The sequence below is a fragment of the Rutidosis leptorrhynchoides genome, chromosome 8 (assembly GCF_046630445.1).
Source record: "Rutidosis leptorrhynchoides isolate AG116_Rl617_1_P2 chromosome 8, CSIRO_AGI_Rlap_v1, whole genome shotgun sequence".
In the NCBI taxonomy this organism is placed as follows: Eukaryota; Viridiplantae; Streptophyta; class Magnoliopsida; order Asterales; family Asteraceae; genus Rutidosis; species Rutidosis leptorrhynchoides.
In genome coordinates, this window is record NC_092340.1 from 362,795,353 (window position 1) to 362,808,169 (window position 12,817).

General features: G+C 31.3%; 1 protein-coding gene across 1 annotated transcript; it reads left to right on the top strand.

Moving 5' to 3' along the window:
* The first annotated feature begins 4,030 nt into the window (after nt 1-4,030).
* Nucleotides 4,031-5,931, top strand: LOC139861462 (NAC domain-containing protein 83-like). The gene is made up of 3 exons (XM_071849851.1): nt 4,031-4,359; nt 4,607-4,947; nt 5,336-5,931. Exons 1-3 carry the CDS (start codon nt 4,179-4,181, stop codon nt 5,732-5,734), a joined length of 921 nt encoding a protein of 306 aa, XP_071705952.1. The 5' UTR covers nt 4,031-4,178; the 3' UTR covers nt 5,735-5,931.
* The last annotated feature ends 6,886 nt before the right edge of the window (nt 5,932-12,817 follow it).

Sequence of the window (12,817 nt, forward strand, 5' to 3'; positions counted from 1 at the left end):
AAAATCTTGCGACCAAGCTATATCACCGCCTCTAATTTATGCATCACCACAATGGAAAAATTTGTCAATTTTAACTATCTATGCTATAAACAACAATAAAACCAGGCCCTGGTTCTTCGCTAGAACGGACACATCACATGATCATAGCCTTTATCTTAAACTTACATCACATTACTCTTGTCTAAATTTAGTGGTTTTTACTTTATATAGCATAACATAAAACTAGTAACAAATCAAAACGTATCTTTTTGTAATATAGAAAAAAGACTATATTATCACCTGTTACACTCATAACCTAATTCATAAAGATATGATACAAAAGTCTTACATAAATAATTATAAGATTATGTTTAGCGCACAAATCCAAACGTGGTTTATTGAAGTAAAAAGATCTAGAGCTATATATTGCAAGGTAAAACTTCTTTAGGTTACTTTTAGCAATCTCATATAAAACACGGACTAGCTATACTAACTTCAACTCGTAGTCGATTTTGGTAAGGAATGGTGGTGTTATGTGACACCTTTAAATTGTATAGGACACTAAAATCTCATATGAGACCAAATCTACATATAATTAGTTCACTACAAACCCTTTTGAGTTTTAATCATAAATTCATCACTCTAGATTCATCACTACTTCAATAGCTCAAAATTATTGCCAAACATACCATATAATTATATTTTGGACATTCAATTCAAATTTATAGCATAACAAGAACAATAATTTTCAATCTCACGAATGTAAGATATGAGAAGGAAATATGTAGACAATCATTCTTCTACAATACCATTCTCATCGGCTCCCTAATAGAACCGCCCTCAAACGCGCCCTTCAGGGTGCCAATATCATTCTACCTATCGTGAGCCGCCCTCACTTGTACTCAAGTGGCTCGCCCTCACTCGTACTCAAGTGGCTCGCCCTGTTTGTTTCATCCCCACGCATAATTGAGCACGCGCATATTGAGCATTTATTAATTTAAAACGGCTACATAGCCGTTTCTAACGGCCATTTCTTTTTTTTGCCACTATATATAATTCCACGCCATTTCATTTTATCTACATCAAATATATATCCCAACTATATATACTCTCACACCATTTTATTTACATCAACTATATCAAAAATTATCTAGAAAATATATTGATAGTCTTACTCAAGATGCAATAGATATTGCAAGTTCTGACTTTAACGTTGTCGCACTTGATCTACTTGATATGTTAAGTGATGATGAAGATGAAGAAATTGTCAAACCGAATTCAAGGGCGCCTAGAAGATTTATACCAAGAAACCGAGAGAGAACCGCTATGCGTTTGTGGAATGATTATTTTTCTGATGAGCCGACTTTCCCGAAGATTATTTTCGAAGATGTTATAGGATGAATCGGCCATTGTTTATAAGCATATGTCAAGGTATAATGTCTTACTCTCAATAACTCATTTCGGATTATTTTTTATATTTTCTTCAACGGCGGGATGCTACATGGTTGTTAGGTTTTAATGTTTTTCAAAAATACACATTGACAATACGACAATCAGCATACGGTACTGCACTTGATGCTTTTTATGAGTATTTACGTATGGGCCAACAAACTTCTTACTCGTGTTTAAATAATTATTGTAAAAGTGTGTTCCACCTGTTTGCATTTGAATATTTATAGAAACCGACTCCACATGACGTACAATGTTTAATAGTCAAGCATGTAGAAATACATAGTTTTACGAGAATGTTAAGTAGTCTAGATTGTATGCATTGGACTTGAAAAAATTGTCCATACGATATCATAGTCTTTAAGACGATAGTTAAGCCTTCCAAGTTTAAAAATATTTTCGGTATAAAACTTGATAATTCCATTGGCAAATTACGCTCTAAATTTTTAAGTATAGATAGTACCTTATGATATAGAAAATTAACACTTTATAATTAATGCTTAACACTTTATTATTGACAATTAGCATTTGATTTCCTATTTTCTTTGCTTAGTGCGAGTGTTTCAGATTTTTGAGGCTCGGGCGGGGTGGAAGGTATTTGATGCAGTCTAATCTGATTTAGTCCTATTTAGTCTTGTGGGTAGAGACTTGTGTCAGTGTCTTTCGTTCCGAGTATTCGCCTCTAATCTGATTTGATCAATGATTGGAGTTTTTAGGGCTTTTATCGGTTTTTAGATATGTATTCTGGGATTAGATTGTCAAACATTTTCAACATTAACTACAAGTCCGCGAATTTTTTATGATGTATCATTCAGTTGCTGTTGTGTGATGATACAACTATACGAGTTTTGATGTATCAATTGTTATATAGTTTGTGATATTATGTGTTGTAACTATTTATGTATTTGGATCTAGGTCAATAGAAAATTTCAAATAGATCATAAGATCTTGTGAATCAAACATAGATATGGTTGGCAAAAATTTTTATACCCAATAGGTAAACTCGAAACGCAATATATTTTAGCCGGGTAATTGGACTAGGGCCAGGTATGGGGATAATTTTTAATTTTTTTGTGGGTCCGTGGATGGTTTTAGACACAAAACTGATTACCCGACTCGTATACCCGACAAAAGACTCGAGTCCTTATCCCCAGCTCAACACGATAACCCAACTCGTAAACATGATTACTCGGCCCGTATACACGTGAAATAACTCGTTTACCCGCTAGTTAGTAACTAAATGGAGACTCGGTGGTCCGAGTTCTTGGAACATGTTTTTATAATAAAGTCTGGGATTATCTAAACTCGACTCGATGTCATTCTTAACATCGATAAGTCTATACCTCTTGTAACATACTCCGTATTTAGATAATTTAATTAATTCATATTTAGATAATTTAATTAATTCATGTTTAAAAAAAAAAAAAATACACTCATTTATATAGCTAAATGACTAAATATTAATCCAGAGTACAATACAACCATAAATATTTGGATTATTGTTAAGATTTAAAATTTTAGTTTGCAAAATTATGAAAGTTAACTTTTTATCAGGGTTCGTTTGATAAAACTAATGATTAAACGTTGAATGATTCAAAGATTTTAAATGAATTTGTTATCAATGACAGTAAGCTGTTTGATAATCATTTTGAATGAGCAATGTTAATGATGTAAAGTTAACACGGAAGCTTGGCTTGAGTGGTATGAGGTGGAATCCAACTTGGAGTGCTGCCAACCGAGGTTCGATTCTCACTCCAAGCAGGGAGTTTCGAACCTTTGATGGTACTTCCAACATCAATGCGATTTGGGAAGGTCTGTGGGGGTTTTTTTTTTCAACCTTCGATGGTACTGCCAACATCGTCTCGAATTGAGTTTCCTCCTAACGCGCGTATGGTTGACAAATGAGAGTATTCGATGTCGATATCGCCGTTAAAAAAAATGAGGTAAAGTCACCTTATAACCTTTATATGAATGAAAACTAGAATATAGTTGTCTGATAAGTGTTTTTGATATAATTTAAAGATGATACTACACTAAAATTTTGTCTGTGATGTTTAAGAGAGTATTTCAGGTATGAATTGTTCAACACTGAATATATGAATCATTCGGAATCATATGTCTTTTAAATGCCAGAATAAGAATAGGATCTTAAGAATAATATTCAGATTTATAAGGTGTCATTTTATCTAATTAAAGTGTAGCCATAAATATAATATAGAGAATTTGATGCAGGAAACGTCTTCAAAACGTAGCATTAAGATCACAAAATCTTGGTTATCTAGTCTCATCATTGAGGTTTCAAAACGTTCTGTATTTCGTAATACTTATAGATTATTACATACACGTAATCAACTGTGCAAGTCTTTTGCTTTACTTTCTTTCCAAAAAAGAAAAACAAAATAAATAAATGATCACGTTATAATTATAATTAATTATAATTATTTCGATCAAATGAGGATGAGGAGGAGATTGAGTCCGGTTCACGCTAAAACGACACAAAACACAAACACACACACACACAACTTGTCTTGCTCTGTTTCTTGTTGTTACTAATTTTATTCAACCCAACTCATTTACTATAAATTCCCACCCCCTTTCTTTTCTTACAACCATTACCATTTCCCCTTTCACTACTTAAATTCAAATGGAGTTTTCAATATCTAAATTCGCCTAACATATAACCCTAACTTTATCAAAGTCCTTCTTTTTCTTCTTGTACTTTGAAATCCTGTCCTAATAATAATTTAAAAATGATGAAAAATGATCAAGGAGGTGTAATTGGGCTAAGGTTGCCACCTGGATTCAGGTTTCACCCAACAGATGAAGAACTTGTCGTTCAGTACTTGAAACGCAAAGTTAATTCTTACCCTTTACCTGCTTCAATCATCCCCGAATTCGATGTCTGCAAATCGGATCCTTGGGATTTGCCAGGTACTTTTTTTAATTATAAATAATCAATGTTCCGCCTTAATAGTTTACCGGTGTGAAGCCTGGTTGGCAAGAGCATTTGCCTATAAAAAATGGCGCTGGTTCGAATCTGGTCCCCATCAATGTTTTGTCTCGCCGACACAAAAAACGTTTTTAAATGTTCTGGTTAAATACGATATATAAATTTTGGCTATTTATTAACCCAAATACCCGACACATATTTAATTTATATGTTTTTATTTGTTGATAGGTGATTCAGAGCAGGAGAGATTCTTTTTTAGCACAAGGGAAGTCAAGTATCCGAATGGAAACCGGTCAAACCGGGCGACCCAATCCGGTTATTGGAAAGCAACCGGGTTGGATAAACAAATATTGGCATCTTCTTCTTCTAGGAGTCGGGCCAACAACAACCAAAAAGTTGATCAACAAGCAATTGTAGTTGGGATGAAAAAAACGCTTGTTTTTTATAAAGGAAAACCACCAACAGGGTCTCGAACCAATTGGATCATGCACGAATACCGCCTTAATGTTGCTAATAATCATAATCATAATAAAAATAATAATGCTTCTACGTCGCCCACCCAAACACAGGTTAATTAACTTGCAATTTATTAACCATTAACCATTAATCAGTCTAATTAATTTAATAGAAAATGATGTGTTAATATGTACTTTAAAACAACTTGTGCTACTTCACTCTTTAAGATAAAAAATTTGATTAAAGTTTGACTAATCAATACGGAGTATCTTATACAGTACTCCCTATCATTTACCATTTACCATGACTTAACTTTTGGGCGTAATTTAAATTTTTAAATAAGTCTTGTTGTTCGGGGCTTGTCATACAAGGTTTTACTCGCTAATGGAGATCCAATCTAATTGTCGTTAGATAGTTTCCTTTGAGAATCCAAAATTTATTTAAATAATAACTCTACTAATAATAATAAAATAATAATTGTATTATGGCTTATGCTGGCAGGGTAAGGAAAATTGGGTGTTGTGCAAAATTTTCTTGAAAAAAAGAGGAGTTGCAAATGGGAATAATGATACTAATATTAGTAGCGGTAAAAACAACGATGACGTGCAAGTGGTAGAGAAACAGACAGTAAAAGTTGTTGAGGATGAGAATGAGGAGGTTAAAAATTCAAAGTTTAAGCCGATTTTGTTCTACGAGTTCTTGACTACATCGAAGGTAAAAACGAGCGATTTAAACTTGTTACCGGCCTCATCGTCGTCTGGATCAAGTGGGATTACGGTGGATGCTTGTTGTGGTTATCAAACGAGTGATCAACATCAACATGAAGAGAGCAGTACTAGTAGTGATAATTGTGATCATGTTTCAACTTTTTGGACAAAACAACAACACGACTGGCCATAGTACTCGAACTCTAGTTTTTCAACAGTTTCAAATATTAGACTAGTTTCTTTTTTTTTAGTGGCATGCAAAAGGGTAATCTTGTTTAAATTATAGTTTTGAGCTTTTGCTTTTAATTTACTTGTGGGTTTTAAGGAATGTTGTAAAGTTAAGAATGAGAATAATCCAAATTTGGAAGTAATTAAGAGGATTAGGATGAATTACTTTGCTTTCTAAAGTTCATATTTGAAATGTCTTTCAATTCACAACTTTTTGGTGGTGGGGATCTTTCCCCTTTGCTAGCGTGTAATCTTCAACTTTGTACTTTTACCACAAAATGAGTTTTTCTTGTTTTATATATATATATATATATATATATATATATATATATATATATATATATATATATATATATATATATCTACTTATGACAAGGAATTTCACTACCTTAGGACACTTAGAGTTACTGCCGCCGTTTACCGGGGCTTCCATTCAAAGCTTGCATAAGAGATAGATCCTGCTGACTTGAGTAGATATGTGAGCCCGGAAACACATTTTCAAGCCTGTCCCTCATCCCCTTCTTTGCTTTAAACTCAGTATTAGCTATATATATATATATATATATATATATATATATATATATATATATATATATATATATATATATATGTATGTATAAAAGCTCATTACTTATAGGTACGCCTCGCTTTTCAAAGCTACTCCCAGCTCACACTATAGTGAAGGAGGTACCGTGAAAATATAGGAGTGTCAACAGTACGAGCTGAAAGGCTCTCATACAGTTTGGAGGATAGGAGGCATAGATGTAAAGCAAACCTGACAATATATATCTTATTATTATTATTATTATTATTATTGTTATTATTATTATTATTATTATTATTATTATTAATCAATCATATATTTATTATAAACTTGAAATTGCCCAACTTTAATCAAATAGTATCATATTATGATAAGGAAAATAATACAGAATACATGTAAAATAAATGCGTTCGTCCACAAAAATGATCGGGTGAGTGAGTTCTAACATTACATTCGGATCTTTGTAAGTGACTTCTAACTATCGTTAAAAAAACATGTAAAATAAATGCGTCAAAAATATGAGAATTTTGAAATGATCCGTAATGAATCTTAACGTGTCAGATTGACTAATACTACTAAGAACTAATGTCAAAATTGATATGCAAATCACGTGTCAAAAACTAAAATAACAATATACTCCTATTTAGGTACGTATGTTGTACGGATATGTAATACGGAGTATTGTTTTACTACGGCATTACATAAGTTAATTGTTGTTAACAGCTCAATAATTTCATAGGTTGACTCTCAAAAACAGAGTTCATATTTAGTGTTCTTTTTTTGGATAAATTGTTACTGTACTATTTTCAAGTCACGGAAGCGGCCCAACTAACAATACTATAGTATTACACCCTAATTATATTGTTAGTAATTACCAACTCATACAAAATGCATGCAATACTCCTAACAAGATACTAGATAACACAAGACTCCAAACGGCATTACAAACGGAAGACTTTCATTATTAGTTCTCGATACGATTAAATGGGTTAAAATTACATTATAATTAAAAAAAATCATAACAATTAAAATTCGGTAATATCTCGATTGAGATGTCTGGTTCAATTAGGCATCTATCTCTTGTACTTCCGTGGTTGTTTAATAAAATTTGCTCTAAAAAAAACAAATAAAATTTGGTAAAAACTCCATAAATAGCTCAAAATCCGTATCAGCAAATATGGCCTCCAAGATGACAGAAGTCGTCAACTTCCTGGTAAGCGGCTAGAGCTCAGTTGTTGGCTAGAGCCTAGTCATCGACTTCCTCCCAAAAATCACGTTTACTGTCCTAAACGAGGTATTCATCTTAGCTTCGAGTTAGGATCCACATGCTCCAAATTTTTGCGTTTCTAGACTCATTCGTTAGTTCTAGCTTTACACGTCACATATAAATGGAATCTATATCTATCTATAATATAAATCTCTAAAATGATGATTTCATAGATAAGGATTATCCAAGTTTTAAAAAAATTCAAAAATAAATAAAAATTTTCTAAACCACTCATAATAATGTCATTAAAATAATTAATTATTTTTAATAAAAAATATTAACATGTTAATTGTATAATATATAAATCATTATGTACACCCTTATGATATAATACCCCATTATCATATGTACAATATTTTAAGTATTATGTACAATCTTATGGTAAAATACATTCATGACCATGTGTACAGTATTTGAAACATTATGTACAACATTAAAACACTCCCACGATCATATGTACAAACTTTAAAACAAATTGTATAATCTTTTAAAAAACACCCTATGAACACATGCACAAACTTTGAAGCATATTGTACAACCTTCATATAATAATTATTTTTTTATTTTTTTAAAAAAATTTAAAAAGACATTTGTTATTACTAATAATTATTATTAAAAAGTGGTGGAGAATAAATGTAGTTAATTTATTTTGATCAAGTTAAGTATATCAATATGTTTGTAAAAACAACGACAAGTTTCTTAGTCGGAATCTATGGTTCCACGGGTCATTAAACTATATGACTTTAGCATTTACGTTCGCTTAATACCTAAAACATATCATTAAACTGTTTCGTTTAAACAAACTCGTGGTTCCACGGATCATTTCACTAGTTCTATAATACATATATACAATTCATTTACCATTTCTCTTAATGATGCTATGTTGGCTTGACCTTTAATTAAACAACTTTAAAAACAAATGTGATGTTGTGGTTGTTGTTTTACGACATGCAAAGGGGTACTCATATTGACTTGGCTCTTCCTTTTTTATCAATTATAAATTATAAATTTCTACGTATCATTATCATTTCAACATTCAACAACAACAACGTCTTAAAGACTCAAACATAGTAAATTATAATAAACATCATTTTCAGTAATTATATAAATTAAGAAACAACACAAAATAGATGAATTGAGATACTTACATTAAGTTATTGTTCAGCAAACTACAAGAAAAAAAAACTTAGGAAAAGATCCCACTACTAACAGTAAAATCATGACAGAACTTCAAGTTTATTAGACCAAATTAAAAGGATAATATATCCGCTTTAATTTTAGAGCGACTAACATATAATCTTTTTACCTAAGTATCATAAAATATTACACTATTAAATCAAATATTTGAGTTATAAATGCCGTAACTCTCTGTAAATTTTGCCTTAAATAAAATTTGTTTAATATTTTATATATAAAAAAAAAAAAAAACTTTAGTTAAGGAAAAGTTTAAAATTCTAACAAGAAATTTATCTTAGTAACAAAAAGAAAAAAAAATGTCACATCAAACTATGAAAGTATGTACACGAAACATTTGTTATTAATGGAAATTGAGAAATATAAGAGTTACGTGATATTTGTTATTTTATTTAATAAATTAAATTAAATATTTGATGGGTAGGTTTACAAAAGGAAAATGGGAAAGGACATGTCAATTTACGAATCGTAGCGTATCTTGTGGGTTGGGCCTAATGTTGGTATAAGTTTCGACAATAAGGTTAAGAAGGTGGGCCCATTCATGAATTAATGGGGACGGCAATTACCAATGGGAGTTGATCCGTACACCACTTGTTTTTTGCCATACACCACCAAACTACAATCTTTGACTATTTTACCCTTTCTAACTCAAGGCCCTTTTCCCTAAATTAATTATTAGAAAGGGTAAAATGGTTCAAAATTAAATTTTAGTGGTGTATGGCAAAAACTAAGTGGTGTACGTATCAGCTCCCATTACCAATTGGCTTTCATTTCTAAAACTTCTTTGTCCTTATTCCTTTCTACTCAAATCAAACATATCAAAGAAAACAGAAACAAAAACATACCAATTTTAACAAAGAAAAAAGCATCTTTTCTATTAGTTAGATGATTTTTTAATTGTTTAATGTTATTATAAATATCTATATCTAAATATTAGAGCAACATGATTGTATAACCAATCTATACAAGAGAAGTGTTTTACCTGTTTAAAGTTTGTACACGTTGTTTAAATGATTAACCAATATAAAACAATAACATAATTCATCTATCAAATGCAGTATGCAGTATGATAAATAAAAAAGAATTTGTATACTTTTCTTTATGGCACATTCACATCAAATAAATAAAGTACTACATATTTGAAGGTAAATGTAGTTATTATTGTATTTTTGGTTCATCTATATTTGATAATAATTTGTAAATCAGTCAAATTTGTATATGTCAATCAGATTGAAAAGTATTTAGAAAAATGTAAAATGACATAAATATTTACATCTTTTTTTTTTCTTTTTTTTTTTTTTACGAGGAACCCCACTATGGGTCAGAGCACATTGGCCCCCCCCACCGCAGGTAAACCCCGGGTAAACGGCAAGACAGCCCTCCACCGCTACCAGTGAAATGTCCCGTTCTTATTGATTAAAAACGTTCCATATTAATTGATTTCGTTGCGAGGTTTTGACCTCTATATGAGACGTTTTTCAAAGACTGCATTCATTTTTAAAACAAACCATAACCTTTATTTCATAAATAAAGGTTTAAAAAGCTTTACGTAGATTATCAAATAATGATAATCTAAAATATCCTGTTTACACACGACCATTACATAATGGTTTAAAATACAAATATGTTACATCGAAATCAGTTTCTTGAATGCAGTTTTTACACAATATCATACAAACATGGACTCCAAATCTTGTCCTTATTTTAGTATGCAACAGCGGAAGCTCTTAGTATTCACCTGAGAATAAACATGCTTTAAACGTCAACAAAAATGTTGGTGAGTTATAGGTTTAACCTATATATATCAAATCGTAACAATAGACCACAAGATTTCATATTTCAATACACATCCCATACATAGAGATAAAAATCATTCATATGGTGAACACCTGGTAACCGACAATAACAAGATGCATATATAAGAATATCCCCATCATTCCGGGACACCCTTCGGATATGATATAAATTTCGAAGTACTAAAGCATCCGGTACTTTGGATGGGGTTTGTTAGGCCCAATAGATCTATCTTTAGGATTCGCGCCAATTAGGGTGTCTGTTCCCTAATTCTTAGATTACCAGACTTAATAAAAAGGGGCATATTCGATTTCGATAATTCAACCATAGAATGTAGTTTCACGTACTTGTGTCTATTTTGTAAATCATTTATAAAACCTGCATGTATTCTCATCCCAAAAATATTAGATTTTAAAAGTGGGACTATAACTCACTTTCACAGATTTTTACTTCGTCGGGAAGTAAGACTTGGCCACTGATTGATTCACGAACCTATAACAATATATACATATATATCAAAGTATGTTCAAAATATATTTACAACACTTTTAATATATTTTGATGTTTTAAGTTTATTAAGTCAGCTGTCCTCGTTAGTAACCTACAACTAGTTGTCCACAATTAGATGTACAGAAATAAATCGATAAATATTATCTTGAATCAATCCACGACCCAGTGTATACGTATCTCAGTATTGATCACAACTCAAACTATATATATTTTGGAATCAACCTCAACCCTTTATAGCTAACTCCAACATTCACATATAGAGTGTCTATGGTTGTTCCGAAATATATATAGATGTGTCGACATGATAGGTCGAAACATTGTATACGTGTCTATGGTATCTCAAGATTACATAATATACAATACAAGTTGATTAAGTTATGGTTGAAATAGATTTGTTACCAATTTTCACGTAGCTAAAATGAGAAAAATTATCCAATCTTGTTTTACCCATAACTTCTTCATTTTAAATCCGTTTTGAGTGAATCAAATTGCTATGGTTTCATATTGAACCCTATTTTATGAATCTAAACAGAAAAAGTATAGGTTTATAGTCGGAAAAATAAGTTACAAGTCGTTTTTGTAAAGGTAGTCATTTCAGTCGAAAGAACGACGTCTAGATGACCATTTTAGAAAACATACTTCCACTTTGAGTTTAACCATAATTTTTGGATATAGTTTCATGTTCATAATAAAAATCATTTTCTCAGAATAACAACTTTTAAATCAAAGTTTATCATAGTTTTTAATTAACTAACCCAAAACAGCCCGCGGTGTTACTACGACGGCGTAAATCCGGTTTTACGGTGTTTTTAGTGTTTCCAGGTTTTAAATCATTAAGTTAGCATATCATATAGATATAGAACATGTGTTTAGTTTATTTTAAAAGTCAAGTTAGAAGGATTAACTTTTGTTTGCGAACAAGTTTAGAATTAACTAAACTATGTTCTAGTGATTACAAGTTTAAACCTTCGAATAAGATAGCTTTATATGTATGAATCGAATGATGTTATGAACATCATTACTACCTTAAGTTCCTTGGATAAACCTACTGGAAAAGAGAAAAATGGATCTAGCTTCAATGGATCCTTGGATGGCTCGAAGTTCTTGAAGCAGAATCATGACACGAAAACAAGTTCAAGTAAGATCATCACTTGAAATAAGATTGTTATAGTTATAGAAATTGAACCAAAGTTTGAATATGATTATTACCTTGTATTAGAATGATAACCTACTGTAAGAAACAAAGATTTCTTGAGGTTGGATGATCACCTTACAAGATTGGAAGTGAGCTAGCAAACTTGAAAGTATTCTTGATTTTATGAAACTAGAACTTTTGGAATTTATGAAGAACACTTAGAACTTGAAGATAGAACTTGAGAGAGATCAATTAGATGAATAAAATTGAAGAATGAAAGTGTTTTTAGGTGTTTTTGGTCGTTGGTGTATGGATTAGATATAAAGGATATGTTATTTTGTTTTCATGTAAATAAGTCATGAATGATTACTCATATTTTTGTAATTTTATGAGATATTTCATGCTAGTTGCCAAATGATGGTTCCCACATGTGTTAGGTGACTCACATTGGCTGCTAAGAGCTGATCATTGGAGTGTATATACCAATAGTACATACATCTAAAAGCTGTGTATTGTACGAGTACGAATACGGGTGCATACGAGTAGAATTGTTGATGAAACTGAACGAGGATGTAATTGTAAGCATTTTTGTTAAGTAGAAGTA